This window comes from Hakea prostrata, chromosome 5 (assembly GCF_041222555.1).
Source record: "Hakea prostrata isolate BN-2017 chromosome 5, UWA_Hpros_2, whole genome shotgun sequence".
Classification (NCBI taxonomy): Eukaryota; Viridiplantae; Streptophyta; class Magnoliopsida; order Proteales; family Proteaceae; genus Hakea; species Hakea prostrata.
In genome coordinates this window covers 30427025-30448675 of record NC_142604.1, presented here as the reverse complement: position 1 = coordinate 30448675, position 21651 = coordinate 30427025, and the positions used below count along the sequence as shown (strand labels likewise).

Sequence of the window (21651 nt, the reverse complement as noted above, 5' to 3'; positions counted from 1 at the left end):
CACAACTGTCTTCTTCCACCACTTCAGGTCTTCGAACCTACAAACAACAAGGATTCCGGGTTAGGGTCAGGGTTAGGCTAGGGCTGGATTTCACACTAGATCACATTCAAATGTATCTATTTAATTTTTGTATTATTATTCAACAACAAAAAGAGTTGATCGTGAGGAGAATGAACAACAAAGGCAATCTAACAATGTACGTACAAGTAATGTTCAATACACTAATTTAAATGGGAAGAAGAAGAGTCCATAGCTGTGTGAACTAGAAAAGGTAAAAACAGGAAGAAGAAGAGTCGACAACAGTTATGTGCAAGGGGTTCGAAGGAACAGGTACATACTTGATTTGCAGCACTATTCCGGTTCTAGATGAAGTGAGAGCAAAGAAGCAGGAAAGGAGAAAAGAAGAAAGGATTAGAATAAGATTAAACAACGAAATGAAAAACATAGTGATATGGAGAGTTTATGATCAGACCGGGTTCACACCTGGTCCGACCCTCGACCCCGGTCGAGACGGAGAAAACCGAATCGCTCCCGAGCGAACCGGATCCAGAAGATGGCTTGCTGAAGAAGAAAGATTATTCTCGTCTGCAAGCGTGCTCTAATCTTACTTATGGATTAGGGTAATCACCCTGATGACAGCAGACTCAAACTGACGGCTGCGGATAATCATCATCAAAGGGATAACTATCGCATAACCTAACGGTTATCTCAGGAGTCCTCTACTAGCCCAAACTAGTAGAAGTCTATCGCTCAACGGGTCTTATTGATAAGATCCAACGACTACCCGAAGAAGGCTCGAGTGCATCCAACGAAGGAGATTCGAAGGTACACTCTATATAAACCTCACTACTATACATGGTGAGGGACGGATCAATTGATCAAGGAGAATACTATCTGAAACTCAGGTTCAGATACATACCGATAGACCTCAACTATCGGCGTCCCGCTATCTAGATCACCTTTCCCGTTTCTTCATTCATTAGCTCTGTACTTCTAGCAGAGCCTTTTGTGATTAAGTTCATCAACTGACTTAGCCTTCGGAGGTGGACTCCCGACCCCAGCGGTCGGGCCACATCTGACGCTTTTGTTTTGTAGGACATTACGTGGAGATCCAAGGGCCGAGCAGATTTTGGACGCATCATTTGGCGCCGTCTGTGGGAAAGACTTGAAAAAGCCATGGTGACTAGATCAGCAGCCGCTGCACAACGCAATTCCGGTGTTCGGGATACCGGGGTGAATAATCCAGATATTCCCCGGAAAGCAAAAATCCTATCGAAGTGGATAAGGGCCGGGGAGGACGTAATCCTCCCGATACAATCCAAGATCAATTGGATCAGTTAAAGATTCAACTCTTGGAGGTGAGCCAAGCACTCCGCTTGCTCACCAGACGAGTGGTTTTGCCACAAGAACCTGATCAACACGATTCGGGGAGATGTGCATTGCCATGTGACCAAAGAATGGCTGAAGACCGGAATGTTGATCAGAATTTTCGTGAAGGAGATCGAGGACTTCGGAGGATTGATGATCAACTAAGGCGAGGTGATCGGTTCGATAGACCGCAAGAGAGTACAACTGATTCAAATACAAGGTTGGATTCTGGGGTAAGAACTCACTCACCCATTGTCAGAAGAACCGTTCGTGATGATCGAGCAGTTCGTGACGATAGAAACATTCATGAAGGACGAGCTGTTCGTGATGATCGAGTAGCACGTGATGATCGTGTTAATCGAGGTCGTGATCGTATTGCTGAAGATCACCCGACGAACAGTTCGTGATGATCGAGCAGTTCGTGACGATAGAAATGTTCATGAAGGACGAGCTGTTCGTGATGATCGAGTAGCACGTGATGATCGTGTTAATCGAGGTCGTGATCGTATTGCTGAAGATCACCCGACCCAGATTGGTCAAGAATTGGCCAACATCAATGAGAAGTTAGGGCAATTGGCTAAGGGAAGAATAACTGAGGATATATACTCAGTCATTTGGAAGACTCCTTTTGCTGAGCCAATCGCGGGATATCGGTTTCCCCATAACTTCCGTTTGCCTACCTTCTCAACATTCGATGGCTCCGGAGATCCAATAGCTCACATTGGCTATTACCAACGAGACCATGGCGATTTCGAGGTAATTTCGATGAAATTTTATGCGGGGTTTTCGGATCATCTCTAACTGGAGCGGCACAAAAGTGGTTTTCTAACCTCCCCTCCGGAAGGATCGTAAACTTTGACGAATTGGCACGCCAATTCATAGGGCGATTCCAGAGTGGGATACGAGTCAAGAAAACGGAAGAAACCTTGTTTCTTGTCGGACGGGGAAAGGACGAATCGATCGAGAGAGTTTACGAAAAGATTCAACAAGGTGACGATGGAGATAGAAAACTTGGATGAACAGTAGCCGTAACCGCTCTATTCACGGGACTCACAAATCGGAAACTCCTGGAGTTATTACTACATGATATACCCACGACTTATGCTTGAGTTGGTACGGAGATGCCGGAAGCGAGGCTAAAGTCATGGAGATTCTAGATGCGCGCCAAGGAGATAATAAAGTCTCCAATAAGGAACAAAAGGCTCCTGAGCGAAGCGAAGCCAAGGAAGAATGTTCGTGATCGGGTTGGAAGATCCCAACCTTGGCGCCAAAGATCCCCCCGGCAGAAGTGAGTACACTCCATTGAATGCTCCTCGGGCCGATATTCCGAATATCCTCAAAAGAAAAAATATTTTGAAGTGGCCGCCTAAAATTCTTTTGAAACCCGGAGAGCAGCGAGAATCGGGAAAAGTATTGCCGATTCCACAAGGACTATGGTCATTACACTAATGACTTGTCATCATCCGAAGGCAGATATTGAGAGATTGATATCTCGGGGACATCATCCGGTTTTGTTAGCGAGAAGAAGGGAGGAGCCACGTGCGGCTGCCCCTAAAAGGAATCGTTCGGTCGGTTCAGAACGATCAAGGGAGGCCCCGAAGTCCAAAAAAGGCAAGGAGGTGATTGAAGCTGCTACTCGGTCACCGATCCTTACCATCTTCGGGGGTCCAGAGCCTGAATCATTCCGGAGTTTAAAAACCAAATCCAAATTTGTTGGAGCCGGAGAGGCGCAGAAGCGAAAGAAGCTGAATGGTGAAGATTCTATCACCTTTAGCGAAGAAGACGAGAGAGATGTTTGTTTACCTCACGATGATGCTATAGTCATCAAGGTAGAGATTGCACGGCGGGAAGTGCATAGAGTATTGATTGATACGGGTCTGCAGCTGACCTAATTTCTTATGAAGTGTATCAAAAATTGAAGGTGGATCAAGATTTGATGAAACCTTCATCAACACACCTATATGGCTTTGCGGGGGTCATCTGTAGTGGCGGAAGGATCGGTTCAGTTGGATCTTTCCATTGGAAGTTTTCCCAAAGAAACAACTGTCCGAATCAACTTTCTGGTGGTTCGAGAACTACCAGCTTATAATATGATTCTTGGGCGACCATCTTTATCCAAGATAGGTGCTATTGTTTCGACAAAGCACTCGAAGATAAAATTTCCGATCGATATGGGAATCGGTCAAGTCTCCTCGACCGGAAGATCTCTCGGCGGTGTTATGTTGCCTATTTAAAAGACAAGGAGGGTCCGAAGAAGGTTACTGCCCTCCCCATAGAAGTTCGAGATGATCGGGAAGAGACAGAGATGCAAAGGCCCGAACCGGTGGAGAAACTAGAGCAAATCCAGTGTGTACCGAGGATGCGAAAAAGATTACTTATGTCGGGTCCGAACAGCTAGAAGAGTTTAAAGATGAATTGAAGTTATTTCTTCAACGGAATAAAGATGTATTCGCGTGGTCTGCGAGGACATGCCCGGGATCGATCGGGCCATTGCAAAGCACAAACTCTGGATAGACCCTAAGGCGAAACCAAGTGATACGAAAAAGAAGAAATTTCTCTATTGAAAAGTATGAAGCCGTTCGGAATGAAGTTGAAAAACTTAAGAATTCCGGTTTCATAGAACCAATCGAGTGCCCAACGGTTGGCCAACGTGGTGATGGTGAAAAAGGCGAATGGGAAGTGGAGGATGTGTACGGACTACACGGATCTAAACAAAGCTTGCCCAAAAGATTGTTACCCGTTGCCTCGAATTGACCTCTTGATAGATGCTATTGCAGGTATGAAACTTTAAGTTTCATGGATGCCTACTCGGGGTATAATCGGATCCTTATGAATAAGGAAGATGAGAAATATATGGCTTTTATGACTGATCGTGAAAGCTATTATTACAAGGTCATGCCTTTTGGCCTGAAAAATGCGGGAGCAACATATCGAGGGCCGTCAACAAGATTTTCAAAGAGCTGATAGGAAAGAACGTTGAAGCATATGTTGACGACATGCTTTGGTGAAAAGCTTTACAAAAGCAAATCACATTGCAGATTTGGTCGAGGTTTTCTCGGTACTAAGGAAACATCAAATGAAGTTGAACCCCGAAAAATGTGCCTTTGGAGTCTCCTCGGGCAAATTCTTGGGTTTCATGGTATCCGAGAGGGGAATTGAGGCAAATCCAGCCAAAATACAAGCTCGATTGATATGGAGGCTCCCAAAACCGTTCGGGATGTACAATGTTTGTGACGGGGAGAGTTGCTGCCTTAAATCGATTTATCTCCAAGTCCGGAGAAAAATGTTTGCCTTTCTTCAAGGCACTTAAAGACTTGAAGGGCAGTAAGGAAGCAAAGTGGACTGAAGAGTGCCGAAAGCTTTTGAAGAATTAAAAGACGCACTTGGACAACCACCGATCCTGTCCGGGCCGGAGAAGGGGGAAATATTACAGCTATATCTAGCGACATCCCTTTCCGCGGTCGGTGCGGTACTTGTTCGGGAGAAAGATAAGAAACAAGTGGCCGATTTACTATGTAAGCCACGTGTTGCTTTGGATGCGGAGACGAGATATTCGCAGATTGAGAAGCGAGCTCAAGCTCTCATGATGGCCGCCAGGAAGCTAAGGCCATATTTTCGGGCTCATCCAATTGAGGTATTTACAACTTTTCCTCTTAGTAAAGTTCTTAACAAACCTGATTTGTCCGGAAGGATGGTATCCTGGTCGGTTGAGCTAAGTGAGTTCCAAGTGAGCTTTAAGCCCAGGACTGCAATCAAGGCTCAAGCATTAGCCGACTTTGTAGTAGAAACTACGCACCGGTGGAACCCACCATTGAAGATCCCATTATACCAACCACTTGGGAGGTATATGTCAATGGTTCGAGTAATAAAGATGGAGCAAGCGCTGGAATTCTATTAAAAAGTCCTGCAGGATTCATTATTCGATATGCTTTGAGATTCGCATTTGATGCGAGTAATAATGAAGCGGAGTACGAGGCCCTAATAGCGGGACTTCGGTTGTCAAAGGCATTAGCTATTGCAGATGTTACTATTTATAGTGACTCTCGGCTTATAGTCAACCAAGTCCAGGGGGAGTATGGCATTAAAGAACCACGCTTGCAAAAATATCGGGAGATAGTGCGGGCATTTCGGAACCAATTTCGGAATTTGAAGATATCTCGGATTTCGAGGAATGAAAATTCGGTGGCAGATGAGCTATCCCGACTAGCCAATGCCAAGGAAAAGAATCTAGACCCTTCGGTCTATATTGAAGAGGTAACTTTTCCAAGTTATCATGAGAAAGAAATTTCTTATATTGAAGCGAACGTTCTTTGGATGGATCCAATAATTGAATATCTAAGAGATGACAAGTTACCCGAGGATCCAGTAGAAGCAAGGTTGATCAAGATTCGATCAGCTAGATTTGTCATTCGGAATGGGAGACTATATAAAAGATCTTATGCTTGGACCCCTTATGAGATGTATAGGCCCCGAAGGAGCAAACTCGGCTTTGGCTGAGGTTCATGAAGGAATTTGTGGCGCTCACATGGGTGGCGAGAGCCACGGCCCACAAAATTCTAAGATTGGGGTTATATTGGCCTAAGATCCAAGAAGCTGCTATGGACTACGTTCGTCGATGTAGTAACTATCAAATTCATGCTACAGATGTCGAAGCGCCCGGCGGAGATTATGACTTCAATTCTAAATCCCATTCCCTTTGCAATGTGGGGAATTGATATCATGGGCAAATTCACCAAGGCATCGGCGGACGAGAATATCTCGATAGTAGCAATTGATTACTTCACAAAATGGGTAGAAGCCGGTGCACTAGCGACAATTGCTGAGAAAAAAGTGGAGAAATTTGTGCTTGAATCAATCATATATCGCTTTGGGATTCCAAAGATAATTGTCACTGACCATGGTACTCGGTTCGATTGTCCACAATTTGAGCAATTCTGTGGAACATATATGATCGAGCATCGTATGTCCTCGGTGGCATACCCCCAAAGCAATGGCCGGGTAGAGGTTACTAACCGAACGCTCTTTGGAAGGAATAAAGAGAAGACTCGAAGCCGACAAAGCTTCTTGGGTCGAAGAACTATATAATGTCTTGTGGGCTTATAGAACTACGGTTCGAACACCTACGGGAGAAACTCCATTCAGGTTGGCATATGGATCCGAAGCATTGGCACCGGTGGAGATAATGGCGAGGACGTTAAGGGATCGTGAGTTCGAGGAAAAAGCAAATGAACAAGGACTGCTTGATAGTCTTGATTTGTTGGATGAAGTTCGGGCAAAGGCAATAGCACGAACTCAACATTATCAAAGAAGGATAGCGTCTCATTATAATACTCGAGTGAAGAATCGTCGGTACTTAGCCGGAGATTTGGTGTTGAGAAACACCCTAGCTTCCGACCCGCGTCACCAAAGAAAGTTGGACCCTTCTTGGGAAGGACCTTATATGGTTGTGAAACCGGTCGGTTTAGGAGCTTACAAGCTGAAGAACATTGATTCCCAGAAAGAATTGGATCGTTCGTGGAATGCTAGGCATCTCAAAAAGTTTTATCCTTGAAGATGATTTCAATTTTGTTCGCGATGTAATCATTTTCAACTCAATCAATGCAATTTTTGGTTTTCAACAAACTATCTTTTGATTGGGGGGCATCATACACCACATTCAAGAACAAGATCCAACTATAAGGCATCGGATGAAAATTCGTGTGGGTCCTTCAACACTTCAACACTTATGGAAAATCTTTCGAACTTTCTTAAGTCGGGGCATCGGATGAAAATTTGAGTGAGTTCCTTTTGCAAGGCGTCGGTTTAATACCCGAGTGAGTTCCTTCGAGAATTATTGAATTTTTGAATTATCCTTAAGTATAAGGCATCGGTTTAAAACCCGAGTGAGTTCCTTCTCAGACTTATTGTATTTCTCCGGAAATCCTTAAGTATAAGGCATCGGTTTAAAACCCGAGTGAGTTCCTTCTCAGACTTATTGTATTTCTCCGGAAATCCTTAAGTATAAGGCATCGGTTAAAACCCGAGTGAGTTCCTTCTCAGACTTATTGTATTTCTCCGGAAATCCTTAAGTGTAGGCGTTGTTTCAGACAACTAAGACCTAATACAACGACGATTCAAGTGGCTAGCAAAGTTCAAGATAAAGTAATTTCTTATTTCTTGGGAAGATCCAAAGAGGCCGTATCAAAACAATTACAAGAGCTGGATACAATCTCGATCAAAGAAGAAGGTCATTATAGGTGATTGTTAACAAGTTATACAAGATCGATGCGACTTTGCTAGAACAAACATATGAGTCAACCATTGAGAGGAGTCAAGGAAAAGAAGAGAAGAAATGAGGATTACAAAAATATTCCAATATTCGGAAAATCCTCTGCAATTTCATACTCTTTCCCGCCCACTTGTCCGGGAGAAGAATGGTCCTTGACCAAACTCGCATTCGGCACAAGCTCGTCATAATTGACTACTTCCAGCGGAGAATAAACGGAGAATCTTCCAGATATTGCATAATATCCGGATCGGAAGGCGGAGGATCAATCTTATCCTTGGTCCAATCGGGAGGAGGAATACCCAGGTTGGTAAATACTTCGGGATGGCAAACAAGACCTTGTAGGGAGTCGTATCAAAATGAGGATCTTTCCTTAGTATTGATTCCCATACTCCGTTCTCACCATCCCGATGCGCTTGCAAGTTGTAAGCATTCAACATATCAACAAAAGGCTTCTTGTGTAAATACTTGAAGACACAGAGCTCTGCGAACATCGGTTGGAAGGGATTCGGGCAAAGGAACGACGGCTTGCCTTTCGGGTAATGTTTCGAGATCCTTTAGCTCCCGACTTTCCAACTGTTTGTTCCGATCGCCGGATCTTCTCCCCGGCATCATCCAAATCTGACCGAAGATGACCAATCATCGAATTCTTTTCTCCCTGCCACCTCCCAAGCTAGATTCCGAAGGCGAGCAATCTCAACATCTTTATCTTTAGAGATTCCCTGAAGCCTAGAAACTTCATTGCTCAACCTACGAGTCTAGTAACTTGCTTCCACTTGGTTGTGGAAGTTACCAAAGCAAGACTCCCGCAAACAACTTTCGAGTTAGCAAGGAGCGAGAAAAGTAATTTTTCAAAATCGAGAGGAAAATGAAGAAAGACTTACATCACCGGTGACTTCATAAAGACTTCATCTGGAAGTTTGGAAAGAAGCTGCACTCTCGGAAGTCATTCGAGCAGCAAGTACACCATTCCAACGCTTTGTCAAACTCGTTTGACACTAATTCGAGCGAAGGATGAGAAGGATGAGCTACATCAAGAGAAGGACGAACTACACCAAGAGAAGGATGAGCTTCATCACTTGTCGTCCGACGACGCTTCTCGGTAGCAAAATCCTCCAACTCGAAGGAGAGGAGGAGGATGCCAAACAAGCATTGGAGTTAGAAATAGGAGCAGCACCTGCTGGGCCACACCTTCATCGAGACGCCAACATAGTTGCCTCGGATGTCCGAAGAGTCTCCTTAGGGGGTGCACCGACAGGCTCACCAATAGGCTCACCACAAGATTGCCACCGGGACCATCGGCAATGGAGTGATCAAGATCTTCCCGGGAAAGACGAGCGGTCACTTCGGGCAAAGGAGGCGCAGGGACGGCATCAACGAAGGCTGCGGGAATCGACTTGAAGATTCACCGCTAGCGATCGCCTTACGCTTGGAGGATTCACTAGCTGAAACCACCGCACCGGCCCCAATCACCACCGACGGAACGCTATTCTTGCGAGATTTTGCTCCGATAAAGTCCGGGTTGATCTTGGGAGCCACTATACAAAAAACAAACAGCCGTATCGATACGAAATAAAACGACAAAGAACAATGGGGAAACCCTAGTTTTCTACAGACATCGATCGACCAAAAAACTAAACCCCAAGTATAACTACTATGCAGTTTACTATTGGGGGAAAAGGAGAAGTTTCGGTTTTTCTTTCAAAACCTTTTTGAGAAACTTCAGCGAACTCTGCCGCGAGAGGACGGTTAGGGTTTTGTTATCACTATCCGACTGTTCGGGGGCGGGGAGAAGCAAAAGCATCACTTCGCTATCACCAAGCATGGGGTACTAAAGAAGCCCTATCGTCCGCCATTACTCGTTTCAATAAACTACAAAAAGAAAAGATCGAGTAAACTTGCGATTCGGTGAGACGGAAGCTTGAGAGCGAGAAAGGCGCGAAGCGACGACAAAGGTTCAAATTCCAGACGGGAAGAATGAAACCTACGAAGACAACGAACCGCTTTTAAAACTCCCGCACGAGTGTTCGGGAATCGAACGATCGAGATTGATTCAAAATTGACGATCAAGATTGAAAGACGTTTTGAAAGTTTGAACTCACGAATCCGAAATAGGCGTTCGGAAACCGTCGCTTGGATGACGTGAGCCACGACGAATCAACCGCAACGGAGACATGTGGCCTTACACTCACAACGCTCGAGGAAAAGTGACCACCGCATTAAATGTGATATGACATTTAATGAAGCACGCAGAGATCATCACTTGACGACGAACCCGATTAAAAACCAAACCCTCGGGATCAACCGAACGCTTGGTGCAGGGGGCTCGTGATATGGAGAGTTTATGATTAGACCGGGTTCACACCTGGTTCGACCCTCGACCCCGGTCGAGACGGAGAAAACCGAATCGCTCCCGAGCGAACCGGATCCAGAAGATGGCTTCTGTCAAGAAGAAAGATTATTCTCGTCATAAGCGTGCCCTAATCTTACTTATGGATTAGGGTAATCACCCGATGACAACAGACTCAAACCGACGGCTGCGGATAATCATCATCAAAGGGATAACTATCGCATAACCTAACGGTTATCTCAGGAGTCCTCTACTAGCCCAAACTAGTAGAAGTCTATCGCTCAACGGGTCTTATTGATAAGATCCAACGACTACCCGAAGAAGGCTCGAGTGCATCCAACGAAGGAGATTCGAAGGTACACTCTATATAAACCTCACTACTATACATGGTGAGGGACGGATCAATTGATCAAGGAGAATACTATCTGAAACTCAGGTTCAGATACATACTGATAAACCTCAACTATCAGCGTCCTGCTATCTAGATCACCTTTCCCGTTTCTTCATTCATTAGCTCTGTACTTCTAGCAGAGCCTTTTGTGATTAAGTTCATCAACTGACTTAGCCTTCGGAGGTGGACTCCCGACCCCAGCGGTCGGGCCACATTTGACGCTTTTGTTTTGCAGGACATTACGTGGAGATCCAAGGGCTGAGCAGATTTTGGACGCATCACATAGAAAGCCAAAATGCTTACCTCAATCCACTATGCTTGAATATCTACCAAATTGCTTCTCGTTATGGCAACCAAAGTTAAAACACTAGCGTCTTCTCCTGCCATTTCTCCGGTGATTTCAGTAGAATATTGGATGATTGAAGCTTGCAATTAGATCCATGATTTCGAAAAAAAATAGTGCGATCTGCAGCTTCAATCCACGATTTCGGTGTTTTCTTGGTTGATCTGAAAAGAACGCTTACGTATAGTGTCGAAGACAGATGTATGACATTGTTTTGTCCATTTTGGTAATACTTAACCCAGTATCAGCCATTTTCGTTGGGTGGAAATTGTTGTGGTTATTTTCGTAAACTTGAAGCCAAAATTGGCTAATCTCAGTAATTTTCCCAGAATTCTTTTGGCTCGTAAGTAGGCCTGTAAATGGACCGGATTCGGCTCGGATACACTAGTATCCGAATCTGAATCCAATTAGCAAATCCGCTATCCGAATCCGGCAAAAATTTAGAGAAGGCATTCGAATTCGAATCCGAAACTTTATCGGATATCCGATAATAATCTGATCCGATAAAATATATGATTATTGATTGATAATTGTCACTTTTTTACATATTTTATTATAAATTTCTAATTTCCGATTACCGAATACCGCTATCCAAATCCGATTATCATCTATTTTTAAAGAAAAAATGTTAAATACTTTACTCTATCCGGATAAATTGGATAAAAATTTATCCAGATTTTATCCGATCCGATAAGCAATTATCCGAATCCGAATCCGGTTGCTTAGCGGACGGATACGGATATTTTCAGGTAAGAAAATTTTCAGATACGGATACCCTTAAACGAATACGAATGCAAATTCGGAGGCAGATTTCGGCTATCCATTTAGAGGTCTACTCGTAAGCACTGGGCTGACGCTTTCAAGCATTCTAGTGAACTGTCGACGTGTGTGTGGGTGTGACCGTGACCCTGATTTACGGTCTCATCAGTCTTTCCGCCATTTCTTTTCTTTGCGACAAATTAGTTCTGTCCTCCATCACCGCTCTCTTTTCACTCACCCCCACGCTGTTTTCACAAAATAAAAAAGTAAGACCAGTCACGCTTCTTTTTGTGTGTTCTAAGTTCTAACAGTACTCCTTTCGCCTTTGGAGTTCGATGAACTGGCATTGGTTCACTTTGGAGTTATGTGAACTACCATTGATTTTATCTTGTGAGTCTTTTGCATTGATGCATTTGAAGGATTTTAGGACATCTGAAGAGTGATAAGAATGCTGTGTAGCCGGAAGATGTTTAATTTTTTTATTAGGAAGGATGTGAGAAAGATACTCAAGCGAAAAGATAGTGATGCTGGTGAGCGTGGTATGTTGTTACTCCCTTTTGGACTCTCCAGTAGCATTTTCATTATTTTTATTTTTTATTTACATGTGTTTTGGATTTTGAGTTTTGCTTAGTTGGTTTACAACTTCATGTCGTATATCTTTTTCTTTGGTGGTTATGGCGTTTTCTTTTCTGGGTTTATTGTTTGATTATAAAGATGATGCTTCTTCCCCGTTAAATTTCTTAACCAAATTTTCTGCTTCTTCTGCATTTATGTCCTTTCGGTTGGATAGGGTTTCTTGGCTTATTGTATCATTTTGGAATACAATTGGGAATAAAGAGGCAGAAAAAAAGAGGATGGTCTTCCGAATTGAAGCTATATTTCCCATTTCCTTTGGGACCTTTTTATTCTTACTTCGCTGTTAGGTTGGCATTCTTTCAGGAGTGATGGTATGGGTAATGCTACTTCTTGCTTTGAATTTTGAGATGACTCCGTTTGTTTGTGAGGGGAATTAAAGGGAAGGGAAAGTTCCAAATCTAAAAAAGGAACTTCTATAATTATTTTCCTTATTTGGTTTTTAATTTTAAATTTACCTTTCATTATGAGTTTACTAAAACAAGGGTGATGGCCAAAGCTGTGCAATAAGTATAGAAGCATCAAACTAATGAGTATATCATGGAACTCTTGGATAGGGTTATTGAAGCCCCTAAAAAGATAGATTCATATTTCAAAGAATCAATTTGGTTTTATGCCAGGTGGATCCATGACAGAAACTATCTATTGAGGATGGTAATGAAAAAATGTTGACCTAGCAATATGGACTTATTGTCTTGTTAACTTGGAGTACTAGGCCTACAACAGAGTCTCAAAGATTTAATCTAACCAGTTTGAGATTTGTGAGAGGCCAGGGCAAGGAATTCCCAGTACAGTTAGGTAACTTAGATACACCAACGTTCAGTCCTAAGCTCTTATTTACTGGTGCTTGCCCTGGTTAAGTTAACCAAAAATATCCAATAAGAGGTACCATGGTGTATGCTCTTCACTAGAGGTATTGTTTGATGGATGAGAATGTAGGGATTAACGCTAGGTTAAAAATGTGGAGATCGACCTCGTAAAGAAGAGTCTTTAAGATTAATAGATCATGGATGAAAGTATATTATTTATATCTTTAGGCTCACTATGATGGACGATGACTTGGTGAAAATTTAGGAGAGAGACATGCTAACAAGTGATTATTTCAGATATTTGGGGTCTATTATACTTAAACAAGGTGACAAGATGAGGATGTTTCACAAAGAATTAAGGTGGTATGGATGAAAGGGAGAGGCGCAACCGACTTCTGTATGACCAACATATTCCTTTAAAGCAGGATATTATTTGACCCCTATGATGTATGGGGCTGAATGTTGGGTCGATAAGAAGTGTTCATATAGTGAAGCTACAGTTGCTGAGATGAGGATGTTAAGATGGGATGTGCAGCAAAACTAGGAAGGATAAAGTGAGGAATGAACATATTAGATCAGATGTGGCAGTTGCCTTGATCAATGACAAGTTCAATGAGTGTCCTTTAAGGGGGGTTGGTCATGTGCTACGAAGGCTTGGGGATGCTTTATTAATGAGAAGTGATGAGGCTTGGGGATGCCTTAGTAATGAGTAAGTAATCTGATTCCAATTGAAGGAGCTAAAGGGGCAGACCTAAGATTACCATAGGTGAGGTTGTGAAGAATGATATGCATAGGCTGGAATTACTTCCAACGCCAAGTATGACCACAGTTGAGCAATGCTTATCACCTTCAACTTGCACTTTTTTTCCTTAAAATTCCCTTAGGGTTGGGTTTTATTAGTTATGGGGCTTTGGTCTCATGGTTTTAAGTTGTAATGGGTGTCACATCCCCCAACTAGTACCCTAACCGCGATACTCGGAGGTGTGATTCCATAAGTGCCACGGTTAAGTTTAGGGAAACCATATAACCACATAACGCAATAACACGATCATGAGCAAAGAATAATCACTGTTCACCTTTATTAAGAAATCAATCAAAGGAAATAATCTTGAAATATCATCAGAGTATAATCAGAGAAAATAACTACAGAGTGTAGCGGAAATAACTCTATAGGTCCAAATGCGGAAGAGTAGATCAAAATACTGAAGTAGCTCTAAAGTATTACAATTGAAACAAAAGTCTAAAAGAATAAATAGTAAAACTAAGGAGTCAAAACTATTCTAAACCTTCCATGGGCTCTTCTTCTTCTTCGCCTGGGGTTTATGCTCCTGTAACTTTGGATCAACATCTAACTCATGATCCCCCGACGAATGAGATGATGTCTGCTACTATCAATATGAGCCATCAAGTGTGGTTCACACTGGTGTATTGGTTGTACCACTGGTCACTATCTTCTTCCATGATGTCCGTGGCTGACCATATAAGGACGGGTCCTCCGTACTGGCGCACGGGATCTCTTCCGAACCTGCAAGATCATCTAAAAACATATCCCCCGAAGGGTGAGCTCAAAAGAACTCAACAAGTAGTTCATTTCACATTAAACAACTACAAACAGTTTAAAGCAAACATGACGCAATGGTATGAGACAATGAATGCAAATATGCTTCTAACTCTAAGTATGCTGGTCTCTATTGGCAGACACGCATTAAGATAAAACACCATACTCCTCTGGGTAGGTCTTAAATCACTCTCCCTCAAGGCTCTGATGCACGTCTTTTGGGTTCTCCGGTGGTAATTGGGTCCTGCATCCTTCTCGGACATTCCATGGCTGGGGTTTAGGGCAACACTAGCGCTCACCACTATTGGTTTAAGTACTAGCGTGTGTCAGGGTTAATACCTAGCCCAATGCAAGTCATCTTCTGAGTCACATCTACTCGGAGTCGGATACCTCCCTGTCAAACAGTAGATAGTCCGTTTCGGTATTGATAGCCTCCCTTCCGTGCCTATGCAGTCTGTTCCAGTATCTCCCTCCCTAGAGTCACCGTCTCCTTCTTGGATATGTGGACTCTTAACCCTATTGATCATCCACATATGATAAACGTGAAGCTCTCATGTCCTCTCATGGGTTGGTTACCGGTCTTGAGCACCCATGAGCCCAAGCTTATCATATGTAACCCTACCAATGAATGGCCCCCACAATGTGATTTACGTCCTCTCACGGCTCTGATGCACGTCTTTTGAGAAATCATTATTGCTGCCACGGGTCACTCGGTCTCAATTCCCCTTTCGATAGGGTCAGATATGATAGGGTTTTTCCTAGCCAAACTCGTCTAGACCAATCCTAAGTATGTCAACCAACAATTAGGGAAAGCGCCAAGGGGCACCATCGGAAAGCTTTCCATACCACCTCCACTGATGTCCAATGATAGAAACGCCAAAAGGGCATTCCCCAATCACAACCTAGGTAATCACATCATATCATGATTTCATGGATATCACAATATAGTCCAACTCCCAATCACATCTTTCATATTTCATAACAATATGTAAACCATGTCATGAATAGCCTACTATAATTACAAAATTATGAAAATATAGAAAAAGTATAACTACAGTAGTTAACATATGCATATAAGTTCTAACATATCAAAGCATGTATTTATGCATATTGTGAGTGAACGTACTCACCTGATATCCAATTTCGCAAACTCCAAATAAGAGATCAAAGAGCAAGTCCAAAATCAGCAAAATAACCTTAAACAAACATGTAGAGAGTATAAGGAACAAATTATAATGACCGGAGACGAAATGGAGGCAAAACGGAGCATAGTTGTTGTCACAGACACCTTTGGTTGATTGGCTCGACCAAAGCTGCTATGTACGGACAACATTAACTTCCAACTTTGGTCAGAAACTCTTTGAATGGCATTGGAACACTTTGAAATTAATAGAAAAATTCTAAAATAACATATAGAGATTATCAATGATGATCCAAACATCAAACAAGGCCTTTAAGAATAGAAATCTAATAAGTCACCTAATAGGCTTGATCCGTGGATTCTCACGGAAAGGCTAGTATGAATGGAGATTCATTCCAAAGATAAGAAAATAGTAGATCATGCATAGAAAACAACTTAGGAACAGATCTAACATAGATTAAAATCAAATAAATACAGTAAGAGACTAAGAGTAAATCATGGTCTCATGCTAGATCAAAATATTTAATAACATCATATTGCTTAAGGAAAATATGGAGTGAATTCCCATTCACTCTAAGACTATGAGGATCAGAGATTAGGTCATCACAGTAGTGTAGGACCTTCCTCACAATCAAAACTAGTAGAAATAGTAGAGAGAGTAAATCAATGAAGTATTGGATTGAATACTAACCTTGTAGAAGAAGAAGATCAATGGAGTAACTTTGCTTGGATGCTTGGAATCAACCTTGGGCTTGAAGAGGAGGCTCTAGGGTTCTCACATTTCCCAAAAGCTAAGAGGCAAAGTGGTGAGGTTTAGTCCGAAGTTACATATATATAGGGCTCCAAAACCTAAAACTCATCAAAATAGACAATTCTTTCCTTGGGCATGCTTTGGTCGATTGCCTTGGTTGATTGGATCGACCAAAGGGATCGACCAAAGCAGAGCCTTAAGTCAAAATTGCTGAATTTGGTTCCCAAAAGCCAAATTCACCACTTGGGTCCTCAACCAACTTAAGGAAAGGTCCTAACTTCATAGGACCTTCCGGAGGTGTCAACACTGTACTCAAGGTCCATCTTCCAAGTCCATCGTCATTTAGGTTACATCTCCTCTCAAAATCATACAAGGTTTCCACAAAGGGATCTTCACTATCAATCTCCATTGGTTCTAGGTCAGAGCCAATGGGTTCAACAGAGAGGGTCCACAGCTGTCTTCTACCTTGGCTTCGGGTCTTCGGACCTACAACATAGATTTTCGGATTAGGGTTGGTGCGGGATTTCACAATGGGTCTCTTCATGGGCCTAAAATGAGGATATGAGGTCCAAGTATGAAAATGGCTAGTCTATTTTAAGTCAAGGATTATCAGGTCTTTTACTTCCCCTAAATAGCATGTAAGTAGGGTTTTCACAGCTTCCACGTGTAGGAGAGCTAATGATATAGATCAGGAACTCGAAGAAATCTTGCTTTTTCAAGATGGCAAGATGAGATCTTGGTTGAATTGCAAAATTAACCTAACTTAGTTGAGAACCCAGTTTATAAAAGACATCCAAGCCGATGGAGTTGAGATATCTTGACTCGATCTCACTGAGACCTGCTCAGTATCGCCTCTTTTGGTGTTTGCAGTTAGATTTCCCAGTTTTATTTGATTTTTCTGCTGGATTCTTTGTCAGACATGCCACTGCAGTTCATTCTTAGGAGTCCCACGCCACATCTAGTTCATACAACCATTTGCAAGCTCATCTACAAGATAGGTAATGAATTTTGCCCAAACCAAAGTTTTTCGGGAAAAAAATACAGTTCAAATCTTTTTTCAAAAAAGCATTTTAGCATTTTACTTTGGTGTAGTGATTCCAACTTAGGGTTTGAAATGGAGATCCCATCTATGCTTTTTTTCTCTTCCACTAAATCTGAGGGCCCCACTATGTCCCCAAGGCCTAAAATAGGCTGGGCAGTAAGTTTCAGCTCCAGCAACCACCATATACCCTCCTAGATGGACCACAAGTGCAATAAAAAAGTGCGATATAGATCTTGGCCCAACTTGGTTTCTGAGGGAGTGAGTGAGCCCTTGAGCATGCTTGGAGAACTTGTGAGATCTCTCACTAAGATATCACAAGATATCTCGCTTTTTCCATTTAGGGAGGTGAGGTGATGTGTGAGATGAGACAATGTGCTTAGCACATAATGTCTTGAGTCTTGACTCTCAAGTTGTAACTTTGATGGTTGGATTATCATTTGAACTTTGTAATTTGAACCATGAACATGTGTAATGTATTAGACTTATCTGAATTTTGTACTTTGAGCATTAATTTATGGGTTTGTGATCTGTACAATTAGCCATTTTAAGGTTTCACTTCAGTGTACCGATCTCCAACTTGGAGTCCAAAGTGGAACTCATGTTGATATTATTATTATCATTATTTTTTCTTCATAAAACTGAGGTCACCAATGTATTCAGAGGGGGCTGAAACAGGCTAATCTGCAAGTTTTAGCCTCAGTGACCCCTAATATCTCTTGAGCTGGGGAAAAATTACCATCAGCTTGGTGAGATCTTGCAGAAATTTCAAATTTTTTTTTTTGAGTTGGTAAGATGGCCCCTGAGATTGAGATCTTGAACCATGCCTTGAGTTTTGGATACTGATATATAACCTTTTTTTTTTTTTTTTTTTAATCTTTTTTAAAGACAGATTGTGGATTCAACTAAGTAATCACACGTTGGTTTGGGACTCTTTTAAGTTAGGAAGTCAGTTTGGGATTGTTTTAACTTTTAAGTTTGTAGGTCTATTTTGGACTCCTATTAAGTTAGCTCAGCTTTAGGTGTTCAATTCCCACAAGGATTAAACCTTATTCCTAGTTTTGCTCTATGTTGCAAAATCTGATTAGAGCCTATATAAAGCGCCTTGGTGACAGCTTTTAGAGAGATTGATTATTGATTAATAAGGCCTTGCAATTAGCTTATAAGGTGCTGCCTCCTCCATCACCAGAGACTGTGTGGGTGAGTCACATCCAGAATGTCGGTGAATCATATCCTACTGCTAAACCCTAGCCTGATGAGTCATATTCAGATTAGCTACCTTCTACCATCTTCTTCTTTGCCCCTCCCCCAAATTTTTTTCTCTCTTTTTTTTTTGGGAGTGGGGTTTGGGACCCTTATTCTACACGCCATATACACCATGAAAATCCCCAAAATTCATCCACAACCTACAAAAATCGTTCCTTTCATCCTGTGAAGAGTTCACATCAATTTACCATACAAGATCCAAGGTCTTACCATTTCTTTAATTATTGGGGTTTTCCAGAAAACCCAAATTTCAATGTTAGATCTATATTAATCTAACAGCAGATCTCTCTGTAACTCGGAGCATCAACCTTAGACAGACCTCCTAAGTCTGGTTCAGGTTTTAGGTTGACTAACAAGAGCCCTATTTCTCGGTTATCTTATCGAACTCCATACAACCCTAGAACCCTAAAACCCTGTTTTGTTCAAAAAATCAACAATTACCCGGCCAAGTGGATTCAAACCAATACATGATTGTCTTATTTCTTACTACGTATACCCATTAATTCTTGGGTTTATCTGAAATTCTGAACACCTAAAACCCTAAACGAAACACCTTATATCAAAAAGCCCAAAGAGAGATGCCCAGATTCAAATCTAAATGCTATAAATTAAAACTTACAGTTTCTTCATCCAATTAGAGTTTGTTCTTATGCAGATCTTGGCTACTGATGGTCATTTTCATTTTTCTTGTTTTTATTTTTGTATCTTCGGGGGGGGGGGGGGGTGAGTTAAGGATCCATGTTATGACATTATCTAGCTGAGGTTTCCCTAATTTCATGGTCTATCATCTTTCCACCAGGTTGTACTTTCATTTCTTTTTTTTTTTTTTTGGGGGGGGGGGGTGGTGGTTGTGTGTGGGTGTTTGTTTTCATAGCCCATTGTTTCCTTGGGTTTCCTTGCCATTTTGAAAGGATCCATATAGCCAACCCCATTATTTGGACAAGGCTGAATGGTTTTATTTATCTGGAATTCAGGGAACATAATAGCAACACATTAAAAAAAACTAAAAATGTATCATTATGAAATATGGTAAGAAATTTAAGTAGTTGTTGTAATGTGAGGAATTGCTCCTCTAAAAGTATTTTATTCACAAGACCCCAATAGGGTATTTATAGTTATAACCTAGTTAAGTCCTATACTAAGTAGGAAAATGAAATATAGAAATAAAACTCTAGACTTATTAGGAAACATAATCCTATTCTAATTAGGAAACCTTAGTCCATGTTTTCAACATTCCCCCTCAAGTTTGAGCATAGATATTTATCATGCCTAACTTGCTCATAATGTAATTGAATATCTTCGTGCTCAAGCTCTTTGTGAGCACATCAGCCCGTTGCTCGTTTGAAGTAACAAAGGTGATATGGATCAGCCCAGCCTCAAGCTTCTCTTTGATGAAATGTTTGTCAATCTCCACATGCTTAGTCCTATCATGCTGTACTGGGTTATGAGCTATGCTGATTGCTGACTTACTATCTGAGTATAATTGTATAGGAACCTCCAAATCTGTCCCAACCCTTTGAAGCAGCCCTTTAAGCTATAGTACCTCACAAATGCCTTGAGCAATCGCCCTAAACTCGGCCTTGGCATTGGACCGCGCAACTAAAGCTTGTTTCTTGCTTTTTCAAGTCACAAGGTTACCTCCCACATATACACAATACCTAGAGGTAGACCTCCTATCATCTGGACATCCTGCCCAATCTGCATCTGTATATGCCTCAATCTTCAAATGTCTATGAGCTGAAATTAAAATTCCTTTTCCTGGAGTAGTCTTCAAGTATTTCAAGATTCGATATACTACATCCAAATGTGAGGAATAGGGATCATGCATATATTGGCTAACAAGACTAACTGCAAATGTGATGTAGGTCTAGTGTGAGATAGATAGATCAACTTTTCCACTAATTTTTGATACCTTATCTTGTCAACTGGTTCTCCTTCCTTTGCCTTCAAGTGTAGGTTAGGCTCAATAGGAGTCTCAGCAGGCTTACATCCTAGCATTCCAGTTTCCTCAAGAAGATCCAATGTATACTTCCTCTGGGATAGAGATACACTGCTAGTAGAATATGCCAACTCTAAACCTAGGAAATATCTTTGTTTCCCCATATCTTTGATCTCAAATTCAGTTCCCAAAACAGTTTTTAATGCTGAAATTCATCCTCACTACTGCCTGTGATCACAATATCATCCACATATACTAAAAGTATAGTAGTGTGGCAACCATCTCTTTTAATAAACAAAGTGTGGTCTGCATTGCTCTGCTTATAGCCATTAGATATCATTGCCTTATGGAACCTTCCAAACCACGCTTTTGGAGATTGCTTCAACTTATATAAAGCCTCTTTAACTAGCACACTTTCTTATAAGTCTCTGTAGTAGAATACCTGAGTGGCATATCCATATATACCTCTTGTTGGAGTTCTCCATGCAAAAAGGCATTCTTCACATCTAATTGTTGTAAACTCCACCCTTTATTAATTGCACATGAAATAATAGTACGAACTGTGTTCATCTTGGCAATATGGGCAAATGTCTCCTGGTAGTCAACACCATAAGTCTGAGTGAAACCTTTGGCCACTAATCTTGCCTTGTACCTTTCAACAGTCCCATCTACTTTGTACTTGATCACAAACACCCATTTGCACCAAACAATCTGCTTTCCTATGGGCAAAGTCACCAAGTCCCACGTTTTGTTTTTTTTCTTCTTTTTTCCAGAGCTTGCATTTCCTCATCCATAGCTTCTTTCCAGTTTGAGTGAGTTAATGCCTCCTGCCAAGTGGTAGGAATAGAAGTAGAGGACAAAGAGGAAATAAAACTTTGAAACTCTGGAGATAGAGACTGATATGAAACATAATTGGAAATAGGATGTTTGGTGCAAGTTCGAGGCTGCTTTCTTAATTGGTAAGTCTAAAGTAGGATTAGAAGAAGGCTCAAAGACAGACTCACCTGGAGGAATTGATTGTTCAGGGCTAGGAACCAAA

General features: G+C 41.8%; 1 protein-coding gene across 1 annotated transcript in view; it reads left to right on the top strand.

Annotated features, from left to right (window-relative positions):
• Positions 1-11631: 11631 nt before the first annotated feature.
• The window catches only part of LOC149015804 (nucleotide-sugar uncharacterized transporter 2-like), a 91068-nt gene continuing 81048 nt past the window's right edge, over positions 11632-21651 (top strand). Inside the window, exon 1 of the mRNA XM_089155732.1 lies at positions 11632-12015. Coding sequence (XP_089011858.1) covers positions 11925-12015 — 91 coding nt within the window. The 5' untranslated portion in view covers positions 11632-11924. The remainder of the gene's footprint in view (positions 12016-21651) is intronic.